This window comes from Clinocottus analis, unplaced genomic scaffold (genome assembly GCF_023055335.1).
Source record: "Clinocottus analis isolate CAN_PGR_092001 unplaced genomic scaffold, fCliAna1.0.p SCAF_10, whole genome shotgun sequence".
NCBI lineage: Eukaryota > Metazoa > Chordata > Actinopteri > Perciformes > Cottidae > Clinocottus > Clinocottus analis.
Window position 1 is genome coordinate 7172905 of NW_027175821.1, and position 16040 is coordinate 7188944.

General features: G+C 45.3%; 1 protein-coding gene across 5 annotated transcripts in view; it reads right to left on the minus strand.

Annotated features, from left to right (window-relative positions):
• LOC137790579 (glutamate receptor 3) overlaps positions 1-16040 on the minus strand; it is a 74559-nt gene that overhangs the window by 50160 nt on the left and 8359 nt on the right. For all 5 annotated transcript variants that reach the window (XM_068584968.1, XM_068584976.1, XM_068584960.1 and 2 more), the window contains one exon: positions 1795-2034. In XM_068584968.1, coding sequence (XP_068441069.1) covers positions 1795-2034 — 240 coding nt within the window. The remainder of the gene's footprint in view (positions 1-1794; positions 2035-16040) is intronic.

The window sequence follows — 16040 nt, forward strand, 5'->3', positions numbered from 1 at the left end:
CCACAGAGCCACAGGGTCAAAAAACATACTCTCTTGAAGACTCTTTTCCCTTGTCACTCCTCCTGGTTTAGCCCGCAGTCAGTGTCCATATTGCCTGGGGAGCTGCACTACCTGATAAGCGAAGGTAGAGGCTCCCTGACACATCTGTCTGCTTGATGAGCAAAGTGTCAAAGCCCTCCCAAAGTGCTGGATGGAGTGCATCAATAAACGACTTTAATCCCCTCCTGGGGCCAATGTCCTCCTACTAATAAGGGATCGTCTTACACCGTTGGCAGTGGGGAGAGAGGTAAAAATGGCTTGGCATGGGCCTCAGCACGGGTCTGTACAGTACACAGGGAATTGTCTGTACACAGGTAACAGCCTGTAAATCACACGCGCCTGCTGTTGCCTTAATTGCTGGATTGTATCGGTGTTTTGTTTCCTCCTCCTCCTCTTCACTTTCCTGGCTCTTTTGCCCTCTGTCCTTCTATTTTCTCTTCAAAGTATGCAGCTATTTGTCATCGCTCTTTCTCTCTCCGACACCTCGTCTCTTTTGGTATTTCAGCCTCTTTTCCCCACCTCCGCTGCGTATCCAGCTCTGCCCCAGACGGTCTCTCTCTTGCCAGACAGAAGAGGAGAAGCAGAGGGATGGGCACCGGTAGCGGGCCAGTGTTGGCTGTGCTGAAGGACGTGTGGGCTGCTAGCATCCGTGGGGAAAGATCCAATGAGTGTTCTCGTCAGAGTGACCCTAATTAACCACGTATTATCTGCAGGCTGCGTGGAGGATTAAGGCTCTCATCTCTGGACCCTACAGGCCCGGAGACCCAAAGACTGAGGACCGCGCGCTAAAGGACACTTCATATTCTGCCTCAAAGCTAGACGCAGAGAGGAGGGGGCGTGAGGCTGGGAGAGAGAGAGAGAGAGAGCAGATAGCTCGGAGCATATCTGGACCTTTCTATAATGAGCAAATAAACACAGGCATCCAAACTGCTCGCTGAAGTGCAGGAGGAATGCGCAGCCCCCCTTTTTTGGCACCCTCGGAAAGAGGAAGACATGTTGTAGCATTGTCTGTCAAACCCTGAATATATAACCATCCCTCCTACCCAGGTGCTGCTTGAGCAAATTGAAGTTTCGGTAGGAGGAGGGGATCATTATTCTATTGTAAGATAATGAGCTCATTTTCTCATTCGACATTGGAACACCCAGAAATGAACACTTTGCCGTGTTTACAGGTCGTCAGACACAGAGCGTACGGCTGCATTAAACCATTGTCTATTGACAACTCGGCAATGCAATCTGGGAACCGCACAGCAACCCTCATTGACGCAACACAATAAGCAGCACCCACAGGCAGCCAGAGACTCTGATTTCCGTGGAAAACACTTTAGTAGCAGCTGTGACATACCTCATTTCAGATGAACCACAAGCCAATGTCAACAACATGATTAAGCAGAAGATTAACTGACAACAACCAGCCAACTGTTTTGATAAAAAAAAAAAAAAAAATCCCAACCCAAAGGTTATAGTTCTTAAGATGCGCCGTTTCTTAAAGTGGAACGTGTTATTGCAAGAGTTAAGAGCTGCTGGCGGATACACTATATTTAACATTTGCATAAAAACCAAACTACTGTATAAAATAGTGCAGTGTTAACAGTTCAAGCATTTACAGAGCTTTCATGAATTATTACAAGGGAAAATTTATCCTCTGCTAACCCCGGTGTGCCGCTGCTATTCTGAGCCTCTGTAACATGTCCTGTGGTTCCACACTGGAAGTCGAGCTGGAAGTCCTGATTCAAGACCCGCGCTGTCACTTACCTCGGTCGGTGTCGTAGAGGTAGACGAACTTCTGCCACTTGTAGTGAGAGAGCAGGCTGAGGACAGCACCGCGCAGGGCCGGGCGCATCTGGATGACAAACTGCACCTCGTTGTCGGTGGGGTAACTGGGCGTGACAAAGGAGGTGTGCAGGGCGCCGCAGAACGAGGTCAAGGTGTTCATGGACTTCTTGTCGTAGAATCCGAAGATGGCGTACACTCCACGGGAGAACTGGGAGCAGACTGCAGGGGGGGGGGGGGGGGGCAGCAGAGGACACGAGTGTTAGGACATCATTCGGCCGAATATGCACATTCACAAATGTGTGTCTCATCACTTCAGGCAGGAATAGATCAATTGGGTTGTTTGACCGACCACTAATAGGCAATTAAGGGGATATGTCACGTAACGACCCCCAAGACATTTGACAAAATCCTGTCAAAATATGAATCATAATGAAAGTTGTATTCACAATAATCGTTTAAATTACCTACAGCCCAAGGTAATGTATTGAAATGAAGAAACCAGAATAAACTCACTTCACGAAAATTGGGGGTCAATTCTTTTTCGCACTAATTGGTCTTGTGTTATTCTTTTGATCAGAGAGGTTCTCATTTAAATGAATGGTCACTGTCATTAGGAATATGACTCTTGTAGCCTGTGAAATAACCTAAAATAGGACATCAGGGTTATCTGCGCTCGGTTGCGGATTACGGAAACACCACACAATGATAACAGAAATCCTTGTGTTAGAGTGGGGTTAGTTGTGGGGGTGAGCAGTTAAAATGTGTGGGTATTTACCACCTCGAAAGGGTCTAATGAAAGACACTGTGAAGTTGCACTCTGCATTATGCATTACCTCTGCCTCTGCTGCTTTGACCATTTCCCTTTACATTGTACTACTTTGTATTATTACCAAATCACTGGAGTGCGTGTAAAATTGAGTTGTGTTGCAGCCTTAAATGAAACCCATCCCCCGTGATCACAATATAAAACTGTATGTTCATACACGTGCACAAAAGGACAGCACAAAGGTGAGCCGATCTGGTAATAGAGGACTGCATTGTGACAGGAAGTCGGCAAAAATCCCGCAGCTGTAAACACAATCACTACACTGTGTGTGTGTGTGTGTGTTTTTTTGTTTCGGTAGGAAAGTGGCAGCCGATGAATATAAAAAGTCAACGCTGTTCACCGGAGGTCTCCAGCTCCCACCAGGAGCTCCCACCAGTGATCGCTCTGTTCCCTCATGCACAGTGAACGACTCACTGCAGCATTTGCAGCAGCTGTGAGCTGCCCGTCACCGCGCCGGTTGCCTCACAACGAAAGAGCAGAAAAAGACAGCTCCTTTCTGCCTGGAGTGAAAAGTGAAAGTGAATTTAACCCAAAACATTGGGCGTTCGGCGATGCCACCATGTCACGAACGGTGACACACCTGAGTGGTAGCTTTGCATAGTAACACGGTACACAAATAGAAATCACATTTTAAGACAGGATTGACCCCCCCGCACTTAAGACAAAATACACACTGTTCGGTGAAAACTAGGTTCTCATGCCACCAAAGGCAGAAGAAAATAAACAGTTTCACCATCATTTGAGTGTTTTCACCTGAACAAATCTATAACAACCACTTAGGGGAGTGAACATCTTAGTAATACAAGATTTGATCCCCTATCAATTCTTTCATTGTGTGCGTCTGATGACATTTCTTGATAGGCAAAAACGTTTCCGTTCGTTTGTTTATCTATCATGCGCTCTAGTGGGACGGCGTAAATCGTCAGGCAGGAGCGACTTCCAGTCAGTCAGGAGCCATTAATGTGTAAACTAACATTCAGAGCTACAGGTGCATTCTCCTTCCCCACCCGATCCTGAATGGCTGCTCACTTATTCTGATTGACTCTCAAGTGCTCCCACTGGGTAATCAGGTATTCTTAACATCCGTAAACACTTTGAATATTCCAGTTCGACGGTTGGCTGACAGGAGGGAAGGCAGGCTCTATCCATGTTATGTAATTGCCGTGTTAACTACTTGTTTCCGATTGGCTGACGGGTATACTCATTCAATTGCTACGGATGCGACGCATCAGACATGGCCTGTATGCTCTGGTTGAACCACTGCTCTAAATGACGAGTTTTAGCACTCATCGAGGTTATCCGTGTTGGTGTTGTTTGTCTTTGTGGAAAAGAAGTGTGAGAAGTATGTGCAAACCTTTGAGACACTTAAGAGCACTACATGGCAGTGCTTAGGTTTTTTTTTTGAGGGGGGGGGGGGGGCTCTTTAAGCACAATTGCTGTGAGAATGAGCGATCTAGTCACTGGTGGGATTTGCCTCATCCTTTTTTTAATTCTATTCCCTTCCTATCTGTCCTGGTACAGACACCTCTCCCAAGGTATAAGCATCCATTCTCAGCACACACACACACACACACACACACACACACACACACACACACACACGCACGCACGCACGCACGCACACACACACACACACACACAGCACTGCTTCTTAAGTGAATCAACAGATGGACAGCAGTATTGTGGGTAAGTGCAGCAGGGTGAGTGGTGCAATCTCCCTCACTGAATGGGAGGCAGTACGAGCTGCAGTGCTCGTCGAGGCCCAGTTTTCTCTGCACTCCCTCTTAATTTGGGCCAGTTCTGACACAGAAGCTATCCCACGGGATCAGATCTGGCAGCCTCTTTCTTTCTGCTCAGCTGTCCTCTGCTTATTAGGTTGAGCTTTGAGCAAGCCCAAACTTTTGGGAACAGATACGTCCCTCTCGCCCCCGTTCGGTGGCCAGTGTTTTGATGCGGCACCCTTTGTGGTGGGTTGCCACCTTATTGCAGTGGGAAGGTTAGCGCGTTGCAGGGATCCCATGAGCTATGCCATCTCGAGTTAACTGAGCTCCAGATATGGTCACCCGTGGCGGTGAGGTTCCCACGGATGTTCTAGATTAAGAACGACCTCTTCTGTTTTGGGGGCACACACGAGCCAGTCTCCCTGCACCAGATCTGTCAGCGCCCTGCAGCTCGCCCGCCCCCTCCAACTTCTGCAGAGTTTGTCCTCCCAAGCATCTGCGGCTCAACAGGACTGGCGTTCACATCCATGTGCACGCCACAGTCAGTGTTGTGCTACATACAATCAATGGAAGCGGCGTAATTTATTTTCAATGGGGAGCGATACGCTGTGGTGTGCAGAAAGCATGTTTTCTCACTGTTAATCACAGCTGGCACATTTCCATGGTCAGAGGCGAACAAGCCACGGTACATGTGTTGCGAGGCCGTGGGTTCATAAACGTGTTAATATACTGTAGCGTCGAGGTGATCGTAAATCTGAGCTCCAGGAACCTTCGAGTGGAAGCGTCGTTGTCCATCGTGATTGATAAAGCCGATGTCTTCTCACATGAGTAAAAATGACCCTTCCTTTGGCAGTCTGCAACCACCCTTTTCACAAACTACCGTGTGAAAATAGTGGGAAACAATTTGCTGTTGCACCCAGTGCTGGTGGAGAAAAACAAAAGTGTTGGCTCTTATCACCAACAGCCAGGATCACCTTTGAGGAATAAGCTAGCGGTTTTGTTTGTTTATCACTTACTTCTGGGTAACTTTCTAATTGATCTGCATTTATGTAACAAGCTGGACCAATTTGCTGCCTCGTTAATTTGTGGCGCATGTATGTTTCTTACTCTTTTCAATTTTTCGTAAACTCTAATTATTTCAGTCAAAGGTGAATAACAAGACAGCAAAATGAGCAGAATATTTACACTGGGAAATGTATAAAATAGGAAATAGCAAACACAAAAAGAAAGAAAAAGCATTCGATAGAAACATATTGACTGAGAAAAAATTATTGTTTCTTTGCAGTGAAAAGTAGAGTGAATTACAGCAAGATTCCACCTTAATAAATAAAGAAAAGAAAAGAAATGCTTAAAGTTTTAACACAAACTACTTGTTGCATCTTCATTTCTAAACCTTTGCATATTGAGTTTCCTATTATTTGCAATTCTTGGGCGCGAAACTCAGAACTTAAACTGTTTTTTCGAAAGATTCCACAGACGGTAAATGGAAGGCGCTGTATGCATTCCTACACTTCACCCACTCTCCCTAAGATGTGTCTCCATGCAGGACTGATCGCCCTCTTCCGTCACCGCCTCACTGTCTCTCTCCACTCTCCTCACCACTCGGTTTGACCTCTCCTTTTGCCTCAGCCATCTGGTCATCCCCCAAAGCATACATCCTCTTCAAGCGTGGCAGTATCTCTCTCCACCTGAGTGCCTCTCTCTTCCCCCTTTCACATTGTTTCCCACATTATATCGCGCCGCTCCATCAGCGGAGCGGCGATTGGTGATGGACTTTGGTAAAAAAAAATAATTAAAAAAGTGCACAGTACAGTCAGGAGAGAGAGAGAGCTGCTGTGGAGAAATGCATCGTCCTCATCTCTCTCAGTAATTAAATAAAAGTTAAGTAAATATCCTGCAGGTGGAAATAAGCTGACCGAACCTGTCCCCAACTCTGATAAAACACATAAGTTAATATAATTAAATGATTTTGGGAGTGTCACCTTGGATTTCAATAATGCTAATTTAGTCACGAGTCCTCAGACAACCACGCACATCTACACGGAGCCATTAGAAGAGCTTGCTTGGGGACTAAGTGGTAAACAACACAAGGAAAATTCCCTCTCATCTGCTCCTTCTCCTTTCCTTCCCCTTCGACTCATTTTCCCCCCTTTTTTTTTCTTCCTCTGCAGTGAGCCGTGCCTCCTCCTCCTTCTCCTCCTCTTCCTCCTCCTCCTCCTCGTTCCTGCTGCAGGGGACCATGCATCCCATCTCCAGTTCACTGGTCAAACACACACAGTGTGCCGCCCTCATTCCCTTCTATAATCAGGACACTCGGCAGAGCTACGGGGATGTTACATTTCTGATGCATCACTTGAGATGGCTGGCCTGGAACGCTAGTTCAGAGGGATATGTGGTATCCTGCAGGCACGCTGCGCTAATTCATTAGGAGGAAAAAAAAAAACCCTTTTCATGCACTCCAAAGTATTTGGGATCCCATGCTCTTTTGCGGCCCATGAGCCAGAGCTTTGCGCCGCCTTGGGAAGGGGGCCGGGAACAGTAAATGTCAACCATGATTGTATCTCTTTAGCTGTTTGCCTCGTATTTTCCCGCAAAAACCCACATTCTCTTTTTGGCTCCGTTGTTTCCTCCTCTCAGCCACATGTCCTCCATTGTCGTGAGAATTTGTCTCCTTCTCTTCCTGGTCCTAAAAGCTTCTCTCGCTGGTCTCTCCCCCTGCCTCCATTGCTTTCTCCCTCCCCCTTCCCAGTTTCCCCAGCCCGCATCAGGAACCGCCTGTCCTGCTCTGAAGAAGGGATGCTGTCACTGGGAGATAGCTCACAAGTGCCCTGGGGGATTGCATCAGCTCTTGTCATATAGAGATGTGAAGTGCTTCAAACTGTTAACTCAAATGGCAGCCCTAGATTCAAGAACGACTCAACTGCAATGGTGCCGTGAGACGTTAAAAGGAAGCTTTTAGTAGTCCTGCACCATCAACATCCTCTTTAAATCACCTGCTAGGTTGAATGACAGTGACTCACACATTGTGGAACGAGAGCAAAATAAACGTATGCAGCGGTTGACATTAGAGCAGGACTATGTGTGTATTTTGATACACACATGGTCCTGCTCGATGTAGAGTGGAATCACGTTATGGTCGAACAAAACATATGTTTCCATTTAGTAATTGAATACATTGTTTTACACAATATACAAACAGTACGGCAGTATCTTCAGATGTAATGCTTAACAATGGAGCAGGGTTGATTGTAACACCCCCATTTGACAATTTATATATTTTGACCTATTAACGACCCCATCTGCCGTTAGAGTTGAAAAAACACAAAGTACACGCAATCCACTGGTGAGTTGAGACGCGCAACTGTGTGTGTGTCTTCATGCATGTCCTTGTGTGTTTGTCTGAGTGTAAGATGGATGATAGAGGGTAAGGAGCCGAGCCTGGGGATGCTCTGAAACTCCCTCACCCACTAAGAGATAAGCACCTCCACATGCTGAGGACAGGTTTCTAACTTCTTTTGCACCTGCAGTCAATTTTCCTCCTCTCATATTTTAAAGCTGCTATTTGAACATTTTAATGTTGTAGCTGAATGAACTCACATAAAGACAAATACATGTTGCTGTTGTCATGTAAAGCCGCGATAGCTAATGCATAATTTGAATGACAGAAACTAGATGTGTACGTTGTATTGTATCTATCTGGTGTATACAACTGCAGTGTGACACTTCCTTCTTTGCTGGATGCATTAGTAGAAGTCACAAAAGAGGTTACTGGGTAGTAACTTTAATGGCGCAAATTAGTGTGTGTCTATGAAAGAGGGGGCTGCCTGTATGCTGGCAGACGCTACACAAAGGAGGCGCGTATAAATGTTCTGTTTCTCCACTGCCTGGATACTTGGAGGCCAGGCCGACTATTAGAAGAAACAGGATCTTATTCCAACATGGAAAAGGTATGTGAGAGATTTTTGTCAAGTTCCTTGCTCACGATTACAATTTTGATCCGACTGCAACGTTAGAAATAACAAGTTTATTATTAAAAAAAAAATATGGAAATGTTTCAATATCAAAACAAGTGGAAGTCATTTTTGGGCACCGATGCTGCTCTTATTTTTAGAATGACACATAAAGAGCAGAAAAAAGATATGACAGGAGTCATTTCTGAGAAAAAAAACAAACCCCAACCCATGTCGACGAAGCATAACTGCACGAGTTAAGCATTTATTATCATAGCACAATGATTGATTTTAATTGAACTCGCGTTTATATTACTTTGGTTTGTCATACTGATCACAGTATCGTCAAAAATGTAACATGTTCACAGAGCTGTATCGTTACCAGGTAACAAGGAATATCCTATCAGAAGGAATGAATACAAATTTAAATAAAAGTATAAAATTTACATTTTCGTTGACTTTTTTTTTGATAATCCTCTGTGAGCTCATTGCAGGGTGGTGAAACCAACGTAGAAGGACATTATGGAAACCCGTGGGAAAGCGTAAAATTCTAACTCTGGTTGGCATGATTTACATTCTCTTTGAAGCTTCAAGAATTGGGCGTAAAAGGCATCCAAATGGGGGGGGGGGGGGGGGGGGAACCCATGCCATGGTGCAACTGGCGGGAATACAACCGACAACCCCAGTCCGTCCTAATGAGAGGTGAGCTAATGAAGCCAACCAGGACTCTATGGCAGGTGAAAGAATGGAGTGAAATTACTGCTTAAAACATAGTATTAGTGGAGATATGTACTATTATTTAACACTTTAATACTAGAATAGTTGATGTTCAACATCATAAAGACTTTCATAACATGTTTCCTTCCAACAGAGATCTTATAAGGCTTAAAGGCTTAAATCAGGATTGCTCTGTGTCATAATCATTATTTGTTTTACCTGCTTTGGTCAATATACGTTTCGGTAACACTTTGAATGTCTATTATACTTTATATACATACTTATAATGTATTATAATCTTCTCATAGTACTTTCTAATTAAAGCTTTAAGCACACATACAAATTCATAATGTGTTTAAACCAACAATCATAACAAATTATAAAGCATTTAATAATGACACTTAAGGTTAAGTATCACAATACTTCTTAACTGCTGATCACTGCAATACATTATTATATATTAATAATGCAGAAGTGGTCATTTTTTGGTTAAAGGGGAAGTGAAACTTCATTCATTAAATCTATGCCGGATTATTTTTGTTATAAAGCATTAAGGATATTTATAAGTGCACATTAACAGATTATAACACATTTCAAGTGTGTTTATAATGCATTATAGACATGGGTCTCAAAGAAAGTGTTTCACTTTTGTTGCTTTATAATCCAAATTATTATTACTAGTCTCCATTTCAGAACATAGTTGTTTTTTTTACCATAAATAATGCTCGACACGTCAAAGGTTCGACAGCTGCAAATTACAATCCATAAAATGCCTTGAAGATGGGAAACTAATCTGGAGTCACTGAGGTCATGTAATTCCCCATCACTGTAGTTCATCAGCTTTTCTCTTGAATCTCCTATTTTTCTCTGCAGCCCCACGACCAGCAGCTCCTTCTCTTCTCCACCTGCCATCTTGATGATATAGTCCTGTACTCGTGAGAGTGGCTGGTGAGCAATCCTCAAGGGAGTCGATGACTCTCAACTCCATCTCTTCCTGACAGATATTTTCACCTTCAAGGTCTTGCCCTCGTGCTTTTGTTTGAACACAGAGCAACACACAGGACCGAAAGCGCTCTGCCACTGTGTATCTCCCTCCGATGCATTTCAAATGTTCAATATGTTCAAACTCAGCCGGATGTCTCCCTCTGCCCTCGTCCGCTGCATTTTAATTCCTCGACACATGCAATTAAGGACTATCTATGCGAGCAGATAACAGACCGAAACCCTTGGCCCTTGCTTCACCAGAGCCGTTCTCCGGCAACCCTGACCCATCTCCTTGAACAAATAGCAATCCCTTCTCCGACAGGCTCTTGCGGTCCACCGTTTGCTGCAATGCAGAGGCAAGAGGAGTGCTAGAGGACTTGTCTTATCCTTTCGAAGATGAACACTCCTCTCACCTTCAGGAAGACGTCACCACAGCACACACCGAGGGCGGCTGCTGAACACTGACCCTTTGAGTGTGTCTGTGTGCATTTTTTTTTTTTTTTTTTGAGGAGGATTCAGCAGAGTATGAAACATGTAAGGCTTATGATATTCTGTAATTGGATTCCCAAGAAAGCTGGTGACAAAGTCCCTCACACACCACTAATCCTCCCGATCAGCACTGCGGGCCTAAAGCATGCTCTTCATCGCCGATGAATATGGAGGAAGGGAAGGGGATGGAGCATGAAGCGAGGAAGAACACGGACCTCGCAGATGCAGAGGGGTGTGGATTGCACCTCTGAAGGCGCGCCGACGTGTCTAATCAGCATCTCCGTGCCAGCAGCGAGTCTAGTTAAGGGAGAGTTCAACGTGTCGGAACCAACACAGCAAACATTCAAACTGTGGCTGTCAGAAGTGGTCAGGGGCTCAGCCTTCACAACAAACAGGGGAGATTAGCTTTGCTGAATCACAGGAAACAGTTCACTTTAGGACTCCATGACAGATGCCTTCACAAAGAGAGGACACACAGAGGACACTCTCGGCCATATCAAAGAGATTAAAGGAAGAGTTTAAGACGACGCCTCTAACTGATTGGACTTGACTACAGCAGAGCTTGAGTCGCCCGGGTGAAGATTTGAGGTGATATCTCAGGTATAGAGCTGACTGACTTGTTTTGAATCCAATCGTACACAGCAGGAGAAATATCTGGCAGCTGAAACCCTCTCTGGCTCCTTATTTTTTTGGATGATTAAGAAAAAAAAGAAAAAACAAGCAGAGAAAACTTTGTGGATGTCTGGCAGGCGCATATATTTTTCCATCACTGTCAAAAAGCCGGATTGTTTTTCCTGCCCTACATCAATTCTATCTGTTCTGCCGTCTTGCTTGCTAAACTAGTTTCTGTTTGTCATTTTCTATTCTCCTAATCTGCAAGACGGGGCGGCGAGGAGTCTCGCAATGTCTATATTCCAGTTAGAGTGCAAACCATCTGAGTGTAATACTTCCTGACTGGTTGTTTCTGTCCTTTAGGGGGATTTCTGATGCATGTTTTTTTTTCGTGCGTGTTTCATATGCACATGCAAAACCAAAGAGCGCGCCACACAAGGCCACCGAGAGGGGATGACAATCTGCCACTCTCGCGAGTTCCACTTCCTGCGCATGTAAACCAAGCCTTTGATCTCGGTGCCGCTAATCAAATTACATGTCACATTTCATATCCTATGTCGATGAAACAAACCAAGCCGAGCCACGGAGGGATTTGCATTGTGAAGCTTGATTATCACCTCTCTCGGATCGGTCCCTCCCAGCTCTGTGCCTTTCTATGGAGAATAATAGAATAAGTCAACGAGGACGGGGTATGGGACCATTTGTTTAACCTTGAAGACAACACTGGAAGAATTCCCTCTCCTTCTCAGCCTCAATCCAGGCTCGGTTAAGTATGTAGAGTCCAGCACCACTTTTCATCTTATTAGTGCCCTTGCTGAGATGACGCTCTGTCCCTGAATGATAATGCTGGAGGTGGTCGGGCCAGAGAGAGAGAGCCAGAGATGGAAAAAAAAGAGAGTGATGACAGTGAATGAGCTGCAATCCTATATGTGCCAGGGCCCTGTCATATAAACCCTTGAATATGCCTTACTTGCATTACTTTTCTAAAGCAAATTTCACCACAAAAACCAATAAAGATTCTCAGCGAGGGGATTTAGAGCCATTTCATATAGTCGCTTGGAGAGAGACGGGAGCAAGACGTTTTCTCATATTAGATGAAAAGATGGATTCTCCGTGGACCTTTCATTGTCTGGATCTGTGCTGGGCACTAACTCCAATAAGAAAAGTCTAATTTGGTGCCTGTACCATATCTTGTCTGATATGGTCACTGTGCTGATGTAGTCAAGTCCGAATAAGTCCCAGGTTTAACGGTATCAGTCTCATGACAGCATGATGAAGACACATTGGAAGGATGGGATAGGCATGGCAGACTGATCAAATGTGAAATACTTCAAAGTAAATTAACTTCTAAGCTAGAGTGATAACGTTGCCGTGAATTAATTATTTTTCTTTCATTTAACGCTCGCACTAAAATCCCCATATTTACAATATGGTGATTACTCAGGCTTCAATTTAAACTGTCTTCAGTGAAACAGCCAAAGAAAACGTCCCTAAAAAACATTCAAGAGGAAACTATGGCTTATCACACTTTGTGGGAGAGATGTTTTTTGTAGCTCTGGGCCTTTGGTTTCTATGGGGTATGGTAGCTTTCACGTCAGACCATCATTTAATTCATGTCCATCGTATTTGGGAGGCGGCAGGAGGAGGCTCGGTACCTCTGGTGGAAAAGCGAGAAGGTTCACTGACACTTAAAGATGACGTTACAAGTATTTATTTTATTTAACTTGCATCTTGTGCCAAACCCATTTTTTTCCCATACCATGGCGACTGCACACTTCTGCAATAGGAAACTCCTCTTCATTACACCTCAATATTTCATTCAGTTGCAGGGAGGCCTAGGGCTAAAAAGCTTAACTCGGAGACAAACCCCTGAAATTGGGAGTGAAATGTTCACTGACGTTTCACAAACTTCGGCCACTTGAGAGCAATTTCCAAACTTAAGCTTCTTTATGCATAAAAGACCCAAAGTCTATCCCCTTACAGCTCAGGGATGGGACTTGGTAAAGCAGCAGCAGCAGTACTACAATGTGCAGGGGGAAAATACATTGCACAAAGTGTTGAGGAGAAAAAAAGGCCAGACTTCTCGGTGCCCTTGGCATACTTAAGAAATGTCTGTTATTCAGTCTTGCTCCCCATTTCTACTAGACAGAGCAAGGTCTTATTTCACACATATTGTACGTTCCTTTCTAGTAAGTTAATTGTAAACTGGACATCTTGCGGCCACCGTCCCCTTCACCGACTTTGTGGGTCTGCTCTTGAAAATATCCAGCTCATCTACAGATGCGTAATCGAAACCACGGACGGCATATTCGGGACGTCCAGCTGGCTTCCGCCGGTAGTCGGGGAGATGTAGGAAGAGCTGCGGTGCCATGTTCTTACGCCCCAGTTCACATCACACACACACACACAGGCGTAGAACAACCACAGCGGTTGGTCACTTCATCTCTCCATCTTCAGCAATGTCCCTCACTCCTCCACTGGCCCCTCCTCTCATAAACACAGCTAAGCCACTGAACTCTCCCAACTTCTTTCTCATCATCTTCTTGCACTGTCGGGGCTGCAAAAGGGCACCGGCATCTGAGAGAAGCTTTCCATTGAGGCCCGCTGAATGGATTCCCTCCAAACGGCCTTTTCATTCCGCAGCTGCGATGGATTAGCTCTGTCATGGGTCCAGATGAGGTTTGCCTTTCCCGATCTGCACGCCACGCCGGAGAAAATAAATCCACGCCACCGAGATAAAGACGGGAGGAAAAATAAAATTAAGGGACAGGAGTCGCGCCGACGGCTACCCAATGGTCGATGATAGAACACTTCAATATTTCATCACACGGTCATGCATGGACACACGAACACGGACAGTGGCCCGGGAGAAACCGCCCACAGGTTTTATGTATCCATGTGTGAAATGGCAAGAGCCACACAACAGCACACCCCGAATTAACCATTGGAGGGAGAAACAGAGGGCCATGGTTGAGCGAGCACATCATGTTCACTTAATTCTCACTCGTGGGGATAGTGAGCGCCAAAGACAGGAGGACCCACCGTAAGACGAGTGTATAGTCAGCCCCACTGCGTCACCATCGCATATTCTTCCCGCGCACACCAACTAACACGTCTTCTTGATCTCCGTTGGAAAAAGCAATAGCGTCCGACTCCTTGATGACCTGGAGGCGGATGAGTCAATGCATCTCGGAGCTCTGTAGCCGACGACGACCAAATAATTCAACGCCTATTATTCATGGCCATTTGACTCTCATTCTACTCTTCACGGCCTTCATGCAGATTCGATTAAACTTGTGTGTTCAATGTGAATCAGTGAGCAATCAGAAATGCATCGGCGCTTGTTATGGTGACAACACAAATAAAACACTTTGAGTGGCCTGGGTTCACTCCTCAGGCCTGGCAGGAGATGGTTTTGCCCCGGTGTCATCAGCAGATAATTCCAACACATCAACAGATCCTGCTCTGACATTGCTGAGGCCTTGAATCTGCAACTGCAATCACAGCTGCAGCAATTGTCAGTAATGTGGTGGTCTGCATACGACGCGTGTAACACGAACCACAGAGGCTAATCATGGCACGGCATGTCTTATTTGCATCTCGGCATCACTGCGAGGAATATGCTAATGTCTTCCTTATCTTCCTCCTCTTCTTCAGCTTGTATGCTAGAGTGCCCATACACTAGTTTCACAAGGTTGTGATGCTCCAGTGGCCCGGCGACTGTGAACTGTCACAAGCAATCAGTTATGATGGAGCCCTTGTTTCTGCACAGACATGCAGCTTTGGCAGGGCTGTGCTCGCGACTGCCTCTTTTGAAGCGGGCCAGAAACGTGCGGATCAATCTGCTCAGTCGGCAGACGGAGAGCTGGGATCTGGAAGCCCCGTCGCACTGTGATCCAATATTTACTAGTTGGGAGAGTACATCATGACACTCCCTGTTGATGTTTGGTATTCATCACAACACCGCCCCAAAGTCCTGGCTTTTTTTTCTTTTTTTTTTACTGTCTTTAGTGCAAAATCATCCTGCGCCCCACACACACACACACACACACACACACACACACATGGGGGAACCGAACAATAAACAGCTGATAACGCGGCCCAAGTGGACCGACAAGATTAGACGGCACATAGGTGCCAATTAATGCTTTTTTTTCTGAGCTCCGAAATAATAAAAGCCTCAAAAGTATTTTTTTTTTTCATAAGCTGTCTGACCTTGGATAGGACAATGCAGTCAGCATCTCCTATTGAACACGACTTCAGAGTTTCTTTTGGACCCAGTGAAGCCAGGCCAATGCAGCAACTTCCGATGAGGCACGATGCGGATGTGCTTTTCCAGCTCAAGTAGGGGATTACTGATTCAGTGATTACGGGTATTGTAGGGGAGTCTAGTGAATGGCCAATAGCTAGCTGAGTGTGACTGCAATGGCCGCGGGAACATCGCTGTAATGGGCTTTGTGGGAAAGATTAAATACATATAAAAGGAGGAATATAGAAATGAGAAAGACAGAGAGGGGGAGTAAAAGTACCCCAAAAAATGCTGACTGCAATGTAGGAGATCTTTGCAGGAGTTTTTAAAATGGTCTTCCTTTCGTCTTCTTCTTTCCGCCATCCTTGTCGTTTCACAACTGGCGCATGAGGGTAAATGACATTTTCAAATGAAAAATAATCTCTGCCACAAACAACGTGCTCCACTCTCCTTGAGAGGTTTTGCTCATTGAGAAAACAAAATGGAAAGCAGCCATCACACAGAGCTTAGCTGCTGGCAGACACATCCCTGATGCACCTGAGATGAATAGTTTACAATGGCATCTTGCCCCCTGTTCATTGGGCTTAAAATGCATCACATGCGCAGGCTTCTTCTCTTATCATGAGCCGTTGTTTCCTCACACGGAGCTCAGCAGCGAATGCATCTAATGCACCACG